Source organism: Brachycentrus maculatus, unplaced genomic scaffold (genome assembly GCF_059751285.1).
Source record: "Brachycentrus maculatus isolate JH-2025_06_01 unplaced genomic scaffold, ASM5975128v1 h1tg000157l, whole genome shotgun sequence".
NCBI lineage: Eukaryota > Metazoa > Arthropoda > Insecta > Trichoptera > Brachycentridae > Brachycentrus > Brachycentrus maculatus.
In genome coordinates, this window is record NW_028280910.1 from 1,437,475 (window position 1) to 1,453,142 (window position 15,668).

A 15,668-nucleotide genomic window follows, 5' to 3' on the forward strand; every position below is an offset into this window, starting at 1 on the left:
TCGCCGGTATAAAAACATCGCTCATCTCTAGCCGTATAAGAGTAGCCAACCGCAGGTTCTCCACCCCTGATCTAGGATAATGAATATCAAATGAATAATGAAAATAATGAGTAGTTATATTCAAGACGAAAATGTCTCTAAATAAATTAGGGAGAATTGAACGTCACTGAAGGGAGGCAATTTTAAACACGTGTCCATAGGTCGAGTCGCAAAAACAAAAATTCAAAAGAGAAACTATTTTTTACTGAAAATTATGAAAATGACGCAGTTACTTCTTTCATCTCGATATAGCCTTCGGGAGAACGTAAACTTCGAGCGGGGACTATCAACGCAGCAGGGTGGGGGTTGTTATGTTGATTAAGTTCATAGTGACATGTCTCTCTGACAGAACGCGAATTCTATAACTGCGTTGGAGCGTGGAAACCAGAGACCATAAACATATAATATTTCACGAAAAATATTAATGATGATTCGGTAGATTTTTAAAACTAACTAACCACTAACTTACCCCTCTCCCATAGTTAATTATTTATTATGATTTAGTTTACATTCAGACCTGATGATGGAAGCTTAGCTTCCGAAACTAGTTGTCATAAATAAACTCAAGCGGTAAAAAACAAGTGTTTTCTTTAATAATTTCAACATGTCTCACCACAAAGTGAATGCCGAAACAATTTTTTTAAACAGTGATTAATCGAATAATACCGATAGTTACTAATTGACCATCACGCCGCTTCTCTGCAGGGGTAGGCAGAAAGAATTAAGCATCCGTACCACGTGTTCCCATTCGTAGTGCAGTGGTTAGCTCGTATGCTCAACGTGCCTGAGATCCCAGGGTCAAATGAACAATAATTTAGTAATTTTTCACACTAATATTTACATGATACAGAAAAATTTAAAAGTATAAACTGGTAAGTGAAGCGCAATACGGGTTTGTGTCGGGTTGTGGTCCCGTGGTTAGTGTGACGGACTCTTGAGTCAGAGTTTCTCGGTTCGAACCCACTCTACCACAATTTGATACCTATGTCTAATAATGAGCCGCTTAGGCTCACAGAAATAGTATGAAATTAAAATATTTGTGTATATAATAAAAACACAAATATTTCTCTTTTATTAATTTTTTTTAATGTATTTACTACACTTCGACTCTGATAACGAGAATATCCATATAAAATATAATATAATTTTGGTATTCCTCCGTAATATAATTACGTTTTACCTAAAAGTGTTATAATATAAAGTTTCTAAATAAAGTTTCTAATAATGCGCCGCTTAGGCTCACAGAAATAGTATGAAATGGAAATAATGTGTAAATAATAATAAATAAATCAATCACACAAATATTTGTCTTCTCTTAAAAAAAATACAGATCACCACAAGATAAAACTGCTTCGGTATGATGCAGTGCCTTAGGCACCATTTGGCGCGGATGAGGGTAAGAAAAATTAAAAAAAGATATTTAAAAAATATGTATGGTCAAGATATCAGATTGAGGGAACCATTTAAGAGGTACTAGTGTTTCTGAAATAAAAAAGGGATTATTTTTTAAATGTTGAAAAAAACATCTCAGAAATACCGCCGGAAGTTTTCAGAATAAAATTTCTTGGAATGACGTAGTGTCTGATGCGCCATTTGGCACGGATAAGCTTTAGAGAAGAAGCCAGCTAAAAAATAGATTTACAACATTTTACGTGTGTTCAAATACTTGTTCACAAATCTGGAATGTTACACGTGTGTAAAGTGATTACTTAACCAAGCCTATGACAGTCGTAAGCCTTGTAAATGACCAGACTTTCGTATTCTTCTTCATCTGGCAGGCGCTGTAGCGTAGTTGGGTAGACGCTCGACTGCGAAACTGGCGTCGCGGGTTCGATTCCCGCCAATAGCAAAACGAATTCAAGAAAGATTTATTTTGGTATTTTTCATATTAACCTTCCCTATCCTTACCATCCTACCTGCAGACAAGCATCTAAAGTAGACGCTTTGCGGGCTACTCCTTTTAAAAAATGTTTATTGAGATGTCAAAAAAATTAAAAAAATAGATTGTTCATATGTATGACGAAGATATTACATTTGGAGAACCATGTTAGTGGTATTCAGAAATCAAAAAAATATAAAATTATGGGATTATTTTTAGAATCGTTGCAAAAACATGCCACAAAGGCTTCTAGAAGTCCTCATATCAATGTAGAACGCAGTTCGTGTAGCCTCCCTCAGATTATTAGGGGTGGGTAATAAATAATGATAGGGAGGTTTTGCGTCATTACTAAAAGAATAAGCGGAGATGATAACCATACGGAGAGGCTGATTAGGGTACCTATTCGCAGTCTATTTCCATTGCTGCCAACCCCCTCGGTGGCACGAGGGTGGTCCGCGAAGATGGCACTATATAAGACCACCCCGCGACCATAGGTGGCTCGTCTTCCTCTCGACATCGCAGAAAACGGACGCGCTAATTATAAAACAAAATTTCGTCTAAAAACATCACTTTTCTCGCGCTCATTGGTGTCGGTATAAAAGTTCTAACGTTGACTCTAAAAACTTGGTTGGTTTATTGGATGTCCAATCCAATGGCCTGTTAATTGTATACAGTGAATCCGAGGGCTGCTGTCTTCAGGCGGTAGCTTTCCTCAAGCATCAAGAATATGGTGAGTTATTTATTTTTTTAAATTAAAAAATCGTAATTTTACACAGCCCTGACTACGAACTAAACTAACCAACTACTAATCACTTTCACTGCCTACACCGGGGCGCTTCTAGAAAATTTGGTGGTGGATTTACAAACTTGTATTTATTTAGATTGGCAGTGACAGGGATATTGAAAGCTCTTAAATGTAAATTAACAATAAAATCGCGATACAATTTTATTTCAAATTTCTTACAAACTTCGCAACTTAGTTCATAAAAAAATGCTTTGCAAGAGAAGGTCTGTGTCAGGAAGCCTAGATGCTCCTGTATCAGATCTGGGAATGCGGTGGGACAGCTTTCAATAGCCCTGACTACGATCCAAACAGCACGAAATTTTCCTAAGGGCCACATATAGACAGTAATAATTAAAAAAATATATTATTACGAATTTTATACTTATTGATTTTTTTGTAAGTATTATAAATAACTTGAATTCAGAGGTAATCAGAAAGTACAATCAGGGTAATTGTGAAAAAAAAATTACGACAACCAGGTGTGAAAAAAACACACATTGAGCCAACGAAAAATGTATCGGTATAGTAATAAACATTTTTATCAATTTAAACAATCAAAATTATTAATAAGGACACATAAATCAAACAATATTAACAATTTTATTTTGAATCCAATTTATCAATAGTCACTCAGTGCGAGCTTTGAGTTTCTTTTCACCAGAATATATACATTTCGTATAATTACAGAAATTCGAATGGTTTAATAACTTAAATATGATTAAAAATATATTCTGAAGGACCTGATATTTAAAAAAAATATATATATTCGTCACACATGACCGCGGGCCGCGGGTTGGCCACCCTTGATTTAAATGTATAAAACAAATTATTTTTTACGAGTGTTAATTCAAAATTTTGTCATTGGAAATGATTCGTTCGTCATATTATTTGTACGTTAAGGAAAATTAATAGCAATAAATGAGGAAAATTCCTTGAGAAATATGTCAATAATTTATTCAAAGTCACAAGCGAATCCACATAAATCACCTCTTTGATTTGAACAAGTAAAAAAAAATGTCCAGGTTAATATTAAAGAAAAATTAGAGTAAAAATCACTAATATTTATTTTCACCCCCCCCCTTTGGGAAATGAACCGGGTACCTCAATCACGGTAGCTAAACACACTAACCATGGAGGCGGACAAAATAAAATAAATTATGTATAATAAATAAAATAAAAACACCTAATGAAACATAAATTAAAAAAGTCAAATACATAGGTACATATGTTGGTTATCGGGTATTCTGAAGAATCCAATATAAAATTCTGGAAGAAAGTGCTGTGGTCTGGATAATTCCTGTTAAATTATGAAGGACAAAATAATAATCAAGTGAATGGCATGCACTCTCGGGACAAACGAATAACTACTGATTTTGAATTATTTTTTTATCCGCCATTTTACTATAAATTAATATGTCTCTCATTTCATTTGGAATGATTGAAAAATAAAATTAAAGCAATAATTACAGAGAAAAGAAAATATTTGCAAAAAAAATTGCGATCTGTTTCCGCCCGGGATCGAACCGGGGGCCTTGTGCGTGTGAAGCACACGTGATAACCGCTACACTACGGAAACATGCCTATCGAGCGACAAATAAGTTTACATAAACTAAAGCTTTTGAATAGTTTACGTAAACATGAGAAAAAATATTTCTTCTGACAAGTGGAATTGTTTTTTGAAAAACAAAAATATTTGCTTTAATTAAATTACTTTTACACACATTTTTTTGTAAATAAAAAAAAAACAAAAAGATTCCTTCGAGCCGGATTTGAACCAGCGACCTATGGATGACAATCCAGATAACTCTACAGTCCACCGCTCTACCAACTGAGCTATCGAAGGTCTGCGCGCCGTCGCCGAAATAACTAATAAAACTTTGTACTATCACGTTGGCAGCAATTTTAGCACAGAAAAATGGTACCCGGGATTTCGAGCATTGTAGCGCTAAATACTGCATTACGGATCCGTGCATATAAAATACTTGCATTAAAAAATACTTAAACAAAACGAATTGAATAATGACTTAAATTGTAAAAGAAAAACATTAGTTTTTTTTTACCACATGAGTTTATTTTATTATGACGACTAGTTTCGGAGGTTATGCTTCCATCGTCAGGTCTAAATATAAATAATAATTAATGACTTATAATAAGTTGTTACTTAATTCCATTTTTGAATTCGACTTTTTACTAATTTTTTCAATACAAAATCGGTATTTTAGGCAAAAATTCAATTACGTTAAATGTGGGTTTGAAGAAAAATAAGTTGCGATTTATCGTATATTGGGCCTTAAGGAAGTTGTCATTCAATTCGATATCCCATTATATTTACGAGTGTCATTATTTTTCAAGAATTTCAATCGGCTTTCGCCATCAAAATTATCCCGGATATAGCAGTTACCATATAAAGCTATTTCGAGAGAATCATCCGAATGATTTACGGCACCACGTTATTATTCATTTTGATTCCTATAATTGTGACGCATTAGCGTTTTTGTGATTTGATGTATTCTAGTACAATAAACTAAGAAGGCTAAAAGTGCCAATAAATAAACTCTTCCGAAATTTATAACATTTTGAGTGTGTCCAAATACTTGTTCACAAATCTGGATTTTCTCCACTTGGGACTGTTGACATCTCAACATAGATGAAGAAGAAGTAATTTACAGTGCCACGAGATTGATCAATATACATCTAGGAGTTTTAAAAAAATTGAGTAGTGTTGTTGTCAATCATGGGTAGAATTGATGAATGTTCACGTGTGTAAAGTGATCACTTAACTATCCTAGACAGGTCATAAGCCCTGTAAATCGTGACAAGCTCCGTGGCGTTGTTGAGTAGGCGCTCGACTGCGAAACTGGCGTCGCAGGTTCGATTCCCTCCAATTGAAAAAATAAATTCATGAAATATTAATTTTCAATTGGTCTAGGTGTTATATCCTATCCTTACTATCCTACCTGCAGACAAGCCTCTAAAAGTAGAGGTCTTGCAGGATTTTCCTTCTTTTTTTTTAAATCTATGTTTACATGTAAAATCTTACGAACTTTGTTTCTCCACTTTGTTTCTCTTCTTTGTTGATAGTTTTCGACATACGCTTTTTATTTTTTATTATGACTAAATATCAAAATTTAAGCTTTTTAAAAAAGGCTTAAAAAATGTGTGCGGTGGTTCGACTGCGTGAAGAACGAAAAAATAAGGGGTAGGTAGACCCAGCAATACATGGTCAAAACTATCGTCATGAAAACGTGATTTAGTTGGCTAGGCCATGTATGTAATTCGCATGCCTGCCTAGAGCCGCCATTGAGCCTTCCTCTTTATCGTATTGTGAACCAGGCAATCGCCATGGAGCTTCCTCGAAAGACATCTAGAGGAAGACCAAAGAAAGGAAAAGATATATATTATGGAAGCCTGAGTATAACAGACATCAATAGTATGGTAAAAAAAAGTCAATCGAGATGGTTTGGGCACATATGACGCAGAGAACCTGATCATTTGTGAGCCAGGCAATCGCCATGGATCTTCCTCGAAAGACATCTAGAGGAATACCAAAGAATTGATCGATGCCGCAGAAAGAAAACACGAAGTAATGGCCTAGGTGACGTTGCCCATGACAGAAGGACCTACAGCCTGAGGACGAGGAGAGCTGACCCCAACAGTCTTCAAAGACGATAGACAAAGAAGAACCCTCTTAGAATTGCGGAAGACAGGTACCGATGTAAAAGGACAGACAAAAGTATACATATCGGTCACGGCATTTAGATGATGAGTCAACGACAAGAAAAGAAGGTTAAAGTAGGTCTTTTCAGAATAATTCCGCTGTAAACTTCCACGATCGCGGTGTCCTCAGCATGAAACACTAATACAAATGAATACGAGACGTAATTTTCGCTTATCATAGCATCTGGTCGTATTGTACCGTTCGTGGCAGCTCGGATCAATCATCGTGACGGGTGTAATGAGTACTTATTAATATTACTTGGGAAGCTGTCTGGACCACGGGGAATCTTGCGATTCTTAATAAATTCATCAGCCGAGTAAGGACACTCTGTGACGCGGTGCTTCGTCATCCAATTAGCGAGTATTGCCGATCTCGTCAGATGCGAATGAGTTTCTCGAGAAATAAAAAGGAAGATAAAAAAGAAGAAATAAAAAGGGAAAGAAGCCGTTATCTTCGGAACCCGCCGATATTCATATTTAATTTAAGTTTTACTTAGTAAATAATACTATTTCTTAAAATCTATGGTGACACTTGTTTCGATGCATTCCGCATCATTTTCAAACACCGTTTGTGAAGCTAATTCTTAATTTTAGAGTTGGGTCCTTGGGACGTTGAAGGTTGAAGAGGGGGTAGGAGCTGTTTTTTATTTTTATTTATTTATTAAATAACTATTTTCTATTTTTTTTATTTTAGTATGTACATAATTTTAAGATATACATTAAAAAAAGGAATAATCCGCAAAGCGTCTACTTTAGATGCTTGTCTGCAGGTAGGATAGTAAGGATAGGGAAGGTAAATGCGAAAAATATATCACAAACACCCAGACCAATTGCAAATAAATCTTTCTTGATAATTAGGTAAATACTATAGTAATTTTAAGCGAAGTCAATATCCCAAAGTAATTGCAGTATTAGCCAATATGGAAGTCTAAGTATTTACAATACACACATGTAATTCAAACGTCGTTTAATGTATGAGTTCTCAACAGCATCTATGTTTGAATTGAGTAAACTTTTTATTTAGAAGAGACCCTTAATTTAAATGACTAACTAACTAACTAACCATCACGCCGAGGTATCACCCAAAATTGGGTGCTTTGCCAATAAAAAAAAAATAACCATCACGCCGCTTCCACGCAGGGGTAGGAGAGAATAGAACGCCACACCACTCTATCCTTGCAAACATTCTTTGCCTCTCCACGTTCACGCATCTCCTCATACATACCCGCCGATTGTTTCGACTCCTAACCTGACCACTTTCAAGTATTTGGCATACATGAATTAATTAATTGATTAATTAATTTATTTAAATATATGCAAGATATTTCCCTAATTATTAAATAAAATAAGAATAAAAATCATGTTTTCAGGCGTATACCAGTACTATTGTGAAATAATTCAGAATGATTTTTTTTTTGTAAAATGCATTTTTAACAAAAAATTAAAATAATTGGGAGGAATTAGTCGTGTGTCGCAGGTTCCCAGATAAGAGGGTAGGTACGCCAATGCCTTCATTGATAATTTCAGTAAAAGGTTAGGTTCTACCTACCGACGCACAGTCGGAGTGGCGCTGGAATGCATTCCTAGAAGAGCGCGCCGGCAGGGGTAGGCAGTGAGCCGTAATCAGTAAGTGCGCAGTTTAGAAAGGGACCCCGCGGTACCTGCCCCAAGATGAATGACGCAATGCTACTCACTATTTACCTGAACGGCATTGTACTCGCGGACACAAGTCGCTCACTCCTTTCAACAACGTCATAAATAAAAAAAACTTTATTTTTAAGGAGAACGTTTTTAAAGTTAAAAAATATAATACAATGTATTAAAAATATATATCAGGCCACTTATTTAACTTTTTACTGTGCAACAGATCTTTTTAGGTAAAACTTGAAGGTTTTTTCTCCATTTGAAAAATATTTAGTATTTAAAAAAAAAAATTAAACAATACCTTTTCTTCAAAATACAAAAACAACACTTTTTGGGCTGTAGCGGGTAAATATTAAGTTAAAAATATGCCACTTTTGTTGGGATAAAGTATATTTTCTGGACTTTCCGAAAACATGCACGACTGAAAATTGACGATTTTTGATATATGACGTTGTTGAAAGGAGTGAGCGAAGTGTCGCACCTAACTCAGCAAGAAAAAATGAAGATAGAGCAAATGGATAAGTGACCGTACACATTTAGTAACTAGTGACGTTATGTAAGTCTTTTGGATATATCTCTAATGACAATGGCACCTTTTTTTTTTAAACATAAATATTTGTTTTCTTATTATTTACAAAAATACTTCAATTTCATACTATTTTTGTGAGCCTAAGCGGCTCATTATTAGAAATGGGTATCAAATTGTGATAGAGTGGGTTCGAAACGAAACTCTAACTGAAGAGTCCGCGACACTAACCACGGGACCACAACCCGACACTAAATCGGCTATTTAAAAAAAAATAAAATGGGGCAAACGGATAAGTGACTGTCCACTTTTAGTAACTAATGACGTTATGTAAGTCTTTTGGATATAAAAAACATGCCTCTAACGACAATGGCATTTTAAAACCATATATCGGTAGTGTAAAGGCAAAGGGGTATGTCTGTCAATTTTTTTCATTTTCTAAGTTTGTTCCACGAAATGTCTAAAATAATGTATTCCATAATCTGGCAAAAGGATATGGCTGTAGTTGCAATACTTAATTATTTTTTTAAAGATATGTACATATAAAAATACATAAAACAAATGAGTTATTTAATTTCACAAGTTTGTTTTTGATCTCCTGTAAAATTTGGTCAGAGACAGATATACCCCTTTGCCTTTGCACTACCGATATATAGATATATTGTGGTGTCAAAAGTCTACGTAATCGGAAGGCATATATGACTAGATGTATGGACGTGTAGGAAGCTAAGAGTGTTTGTCAGGACATAATAGTGTGGCGTTCCATCTTCTCTGCGTAGCAGCAGTAGTATTAGGAGCTAGAAATACGCAATAAGCGACAGAATTTGTGCACTGATTGGCGCAAATGGACGAATAACTAGTGACTACTAAATAACTGCTACATTTTCGGATACCCTATTAGGATGGTATTCGTTACTTTTTTCGACTTATATTTCTTTCGTCCACTTCCGTAATGTAATGGTTAACACGCTCAGCTACCGCACTGGAGGTCCCGGGTTCGATTCCCAGGGGGTGGGTCAAATAAATATAAGTGATTTTTTAACTCTATTTTTTTTTAAATATATTACTCTGGACTGGTACCTGAAGCGAAGGGCTGATGACCTTTCCTTCATGTGTTTACGATCACGATAACACTGCGTATATATAATGCAGTGCCCTATGCACCTTCAGGTGAGGGTAAGGGTTTGAAGAAGAAGATATTTTCCCAGCTAATATTTTATTTAAGTCAAATGAATTAGGAGCTAGAAATACGCAAAAATTTACCAACATCCATATTTTTCATATTCTTCACTCATTTTGAGATGTTAAAAAAGTAAAATAACTCCTTAAATTGAGAAAACCCAGATTTGTGAACAAGTATTTCGTCACACTCAAAAATTATTATTGTGAAAAATTATTTATAAAGAAAAAATAAATTAATAGGTAGGTGATTTTCGTCCTAAATTGTATCGTCGATTTCTACCTCATTATGATTTTGATTGATAAGCGTTATATTGAACCTTAAAAAGCAGGTATTGAATTTAGTTCAGTTGTTAAAATAAAGACTTTTATCAATCTACTAGTTATCTTTGCTTAGAATAGTACCATTTTCCGATGGTTGGGCTTAAACTTTCGGTTCTATAAACGTTTATCAAGTTGTTTGACACGTAGTTAAATTTGACCATCGGTTATCGTCTGAGGAATTCCACTAGAAAGTGTCAGGTTTTGGTTCAGTCGATCGTTTCGTTAATGGGATTTAACGTTCTTTTCGGAAGGCCGTTAAAGGCCCTTCCATAATCGGTAAAATACCAGACTAATTGACATATTATACAGATTCAAAAGCATCAATCTGCACCAAGAATGCGGGAGTCGTTGGTCGGTGCTTATTTTGTGAAACTCCTATATTATATTATATTATATGTAGTAAGTACACACATTGAACAAAATGTATCGAGTCGTAATTGCGGCGAAATTTAAATTGATTTGATTGAAAAACAGGAAAAATTATTGTTGATATCTCAACATAGATGAAGAAGGCTACGAAGTCTGGGTATTTACATGGCTTACGACCTGACATAGGCCATCTATGTTTAAATATAAGTGATATTTTTTAAAATATTTATCTTATGCTGGTGTTCCTTATTCTATCATATATCATCATCCATCATCAGGATAAGGGAAATATGCGAGATCGAAGATGTCGTTGGCTGGAGAAGGCAACGAATAAAACGACCGCATCATTTTCAAACACCATCAAAACACGTGTCGCAATGGATTTTAAGAAATAGTCGTATTTACCAAATAAAACTTAAATTAAAAATGGATAGATATTATATTGTACCACAAAGTGACTGCCGAATCAATGAATGAAAAAAAAGTCAGGTATATTTATAATAATAAGTAATTTACGTTTTAATTTTTAAATCAAACACAGATTTTTTGAGTATACTAAGTTGTATTTTATTAAAAAAAGAATTGTTTCGAATTTCGTTTGAAAATGCCACAACTAAGCGAAACAACAGTCATAATTTTTTATGTGTTGTTTTAATAAAATACAACTCAGTAGACTCAAAAAAATCTGTGTTTGATTTAAAAAATAATACATAAATTAAAAAGGAGTTCTACAAATTAAACGCCAAATGAATGAGTAAATAATTTACACGAAAGCAGGCATTTTGACGATTGGTGAATATTTGAACATAGGGGTAGGCGGTATCCATTCATCCTCGAGCAAAACCGTAAATTATAAAGAGGGAACCATCAGATATGATTTACGGTCTAGGACCACCTGTGATTATTTGAAATTCGCCGAAGGAATTCAACCTAAGATAAAAGGCTAACGGTTATCTCCAAAAATAGCGATTGACAACACGATTGGCGTTTGGTGATTCCATTCCTGGAAGCAATTACAAAAATACAGGGACATTCGCATAGTATTGGACACGCCTTTATACTATCTTCCTTCTTCCATGGGATACCAGGTCTGAATTTCTTATTTTTTTTAAAAAAAGAGAAATATTTGTGTTTTTATTATTTACGTAAATATTTGAATTTCATACTATTTCTGTGAGCCTGAGCGGCTCACTATAAGAAATAGGTATCAATTTTTGATAGAGCGGATTTGAACCGAGAAACACAGTAAGGGACATTTTTTTGTAGTACGTTTTTTTTGCATTTTTGGACTAAGTAGATTCTACTTAGTCCAAAAATGCAACAACAAAATGTACTACAAAAAAATGTCCCTTTCTGTGTTTTAAGTTTGGACAGCCGCACTAACCACGGGACCACAACCCGACACTGGTTGGACAATTTCGACTGGGGAGAGGCAATCTTCTTTTCAGGTATTGGCATGTTTATCTGAATTCTATGAAAGAATAGGGCCGGAGTTAGGTTGGGACATTGAAAGCTCTCACAAAACGCATTCCCAGATCTGATACAGAAGCATCAAGGATTCCTGGCAGAACTCTCTTGCAAAGCATTTTCAAGTTGCGAAAATTGTAGAAAATTTTTAAACAAATTTGTATCTTGATTTTACTGTTAATATACATTTGATAGATTTAATGACTCTGACAAAGAGAAACACAGAGCAGCTCAAATGCATACAGCGATACATGGAAAGATCCATGCTTGGTTTAAACCTTGGCTTAAGCCAAAGAGATAAAATAAGAAATAAAGAAATAAGAACAAAACCAGAATAGTGGATATTATATAACGTGTAACAAGACTCAAGTGGCAATGGGCGGGACATCTTGCAAGACAGAACTCCACAAGATGGACCCCTAAAATTGAGATGAGATTTTAAGACAGTAAAATAGGCTTCGGAAGGCCTCAAAAAAGATGGTCCGACGACATTTGATGGCCGCTGTGGGGGGTAGAAACTGCCTGCAAACAGCTACCGACCGAAGAGAATTGAAGGATCCAGCAGTGGAAGACAAAAGTCTAAAGAAGACGACTGACTTACCGTTAAAACATGAAATATAATTTTATTCAAATCTGAAATCTCCTAGTTTTTCATCAATTGCTTTGAAACTTTCACACAACTTTGCATTTGATAACGCACGTGGTTTTCAAAAAATAAATATTCTTTTTCATCTTTATTTTCCATTTAGCTAGACAGCCACAACAGCGCATGGCCGGGTATAGCTAAATATTATTAATAGGTAGTATAAAATATTTGACTAGATCCAACTCTGTATGGGAATATACTATTCGTATGAAGCTAGTTATTATAGGTATCAAAGAGTAAAGTGACGTATAGTACCAGTCATATGTACGTCCAATGTCCAACAATTCATATAAAAGAGCACTAACTAAGAATGATGGAATATAAAATTTTATATCTGAAACGTCAAGTTTATTTATTTATTTTAAAATATATTACACACATACGTCACAAATATAATATTCCCGATGAGTAATTTCCACTACTCATTTTAAAACATGGGATTAAGGTTAACAAGACTGAAAAACAAATAAGAATGAAAGGTACAGTAAATAGGCATATAAAAATCATAAGTTAAGAAGCATGTTTAAAGGAGAGAAAAAAAGAAAATATCGCTAATAACTTACACAAATATCTTTCATTCATTTTGGATCCCTGAAGGGGTTAATTTGATTTGTTAAACGTCCAATTTGATGTGTAAGTAGTCCAATTCGGTTTGTAAAACGTCCAATTTGAAGAGAAAAACCTGTACGAGCTTACTCTAGTAACGAGAAAAAAAAATCGCCGGGCGCCTGACGTCAGTCCGCGCGGTCGGAGGCAGCCAGCGGTCGGAGGCAGCAAGCAGCTGCGGGAGGGGTGGGGGGGCGTGCGGGGCGCAGCGCAAGGCCACTGGTGGGGCCGGGCCGCGCCGCGCGCGCTGGTTGGCCGGCCGCGGTGGCGCGGCGCGCAGTGAAAGCAAGCCGGCGGAGAAAAAACCGCCGGAAGCGCACTGGAAAAGCGGCATAATTCCGCGGCGCTTTTCTCGCGACGACAGCGCATACCAGGCCGGCCTGACGTACGCAACATTCAGCGTGCTTGCGTTATGAAATTTAACCGAACGCGTCCATCAGCGCTGCTTGTATTTTTCATTAATGCATTACGTCATCCGAATTGTGGCTGATGAAATGTGTAAACCTTATTGAATGGTGTCAAGATTATCAATTAATTTCGTCGCCTGTTTAGCACATATACTATTGAGATTTTTTTTAGCATTTTGTAGTATTTTAGAAGGATTTTAAATCTGAAATACCCACCATTCTACCTATGATTAACAACCACACTACTCAAATTTTGGAACTTATATATATATATATATATATATATATATATATATATATATATATATATATATATATATATATATATATATATATATATATATATATATATATATATATATATATATATATATATATATATATATATATATATATCACATGTGAAAAAAGAGAAAACATGGTTCAGAGACATGGCCTAGCTGACGTTGTCCATGATAGAAGGACCTACAACCTGAAGATGAGGAGAGCTGACCCCAGCAGTTTATAAAGACGATAAGTTGGGATGTAGTCAGGAAGAAGAAGAAGATCTTTCACATGTGATTTCTCAGCACCACCTATGGTTGATTTGAGTAAACTTGATTCACTTAGCAGAGGCATTCATGAAATGAACCATATATAAGAATTTTCCCGAAATATTTTCCATACATGAGTAGACCCTCTAAAATATGATTTAAAATTTTTGTATATTTTTTATTTGACAGAATAAAATAACAACTATTTAGTTTTTCTAGGTGAATCAATGTGGAAAAAACTACATAGTTGTTATTTTATTCCATAAAATGTAGTTCCACCAAGAAATGTCAGAACGAAACTTAAATCTTCTAATTTGACCATATGTAAACCAGCGTATTAAGTGATATATCATATGATTAATACATTCTTTCATGTGTGAGTTTTCGGGGGCATCTATGATTGATTTGAGTAAGATTTTCAGATAAGAGTTCTAAATTTTAGTACATAGTCCAATTGTCAATCATGGGTAGAATTATGAATGTTACACCTGTATAAATTGATTACTTAAACCGGCCAATGACAGATCGTAAGCCCTATAAATACCCAGACTTTCATGTTCTTTTTAATCTATGTTGAGATGTCAAATATAGATGCCATCCATTTTTTTTAAAGGTACCTGTTTGATTTTTGTTTTACGACGTATTTTATGAGCTGTTAACAGGCCCATAAAACAAAATGGATTTTGTTATACCATCACCGCGAAATTAATAGACATTAATTTAATAATAGGTTTTTAGAGTAATAAAATTTGTATATGTAAAATAAAAGAATATGATATCATGCACATACGAAAGCATGCAATGCAGTCGGTGCGTATTGTTGAATCTCGCATTCAAATTTCCCGCATTAAAATTGTTTCATAACAAAAAAAAAATAAAAAAATTGCGAAGGATAACTCGTAAATGGATCGAATCCAGACTGAAAGAACAAAAAATGGAGGGCACACAAAATGTTTTATGCGTGAATAAACTGGCATAATAAAAAACGAAATAACTTTCTTAATTTGACTATAGATGGTGCCATGATGGTGAAAATTGAGTAGTATGGTTTGTCAATCATGGGTGGAATGGTGAATGTTAGTTACACCGTATAAAGTGATCAGTAAAACTAGTTTATAATAGGTCGTAAACCCTGTAAATAATCAGACATCCATATTCCTCTTCATCTATGTTGACATGTCAAAACTGGTAAAACTAAGTATAATAAAATTGAAATTCATATTTTAGAAGAGAGAGAGAAATTTCGCTGAAATTTAGCCGCCGAAGTTTCACTTCAAAAACTAAGTTTTTTTGACTTATGGCACCATTGAGATAGGAGGTGTGAAATAATAAAGCAACATTTTGAGTACTACTACTTCTTCTACCAATACGCCGTTTCCCGCAGAGGTATACACAGAGGATGGAACGCCACATTCTTCTGTCCTGACATAGCTTCCTTCACATCCATCTATACATCTAGTCAACATGCCCTCCGATTACGCAGAGTTTTGACACCACCAGATTTTAGGTTCTGATTAATCTGATCGTGCCAAGTTTTTTCGGCCGTCT

At 34.9% G+C, this 15,668-nt stretch overlaps 2 protein-coding genes and 2 non-coding genes across 5 annotated transcripts in view; 1 reads left to right on the plus strand and 3 right to left on the minus strand.

Annotated features, from left to right (window-relative positions):
• LOC148308581 (peroxisomal leader peptide-processing protease) overlaps positions 1 to 15,668 on the minus strand; it is a 43,086-nt gene that overhangs the window by 13,722 nt on the left and 13,696 nt on the right. The window lies entirely within an intron of this gene.
• The window catches only part of ITP (ion transport peptide), a 91,186-nt gene continuing 77,932 nt past the window's right edge, over positions 2,415 to 15,668 (plus strand). Inside the window, exon 1 of one of the 2 annotated variants that reach the window (XM_088261553.1) lies at positions 2,415 to 2,648. In XM_088261553.1, the coding sequence (XP_088117679.1) occupies positions 2,646 to 2,648 (3 nt within the window). In that variant the 5' untranslated portion in view covers positions 2,415 to 2,645. The remainder of the gene's footprint in view (positions 2,649 to 15,668) is intronic. The other variant, XM_088261549.1, reaches the window with a different exon arrangement.
• TRNAV-CAC (transfer RNA valine (anticodon CAC)) lies at positions 4,206 to 4,278 on the minus strand. The gene has a single exon. It is a non-coding gene; the product is annotated as a tRNA-Val (tRNA).
• On the minus strand, positions 4,457 to 4,545 carry TRNAY-GUA (transfer RNA tyrosine (anticodon GUA)). The gene is given in 2 exon segments: positions 4,457 to 4,492; positions 4,509 to 4,545. It is a non-coding gene; the product is annotated as a tRNA-Tyr (tRNA).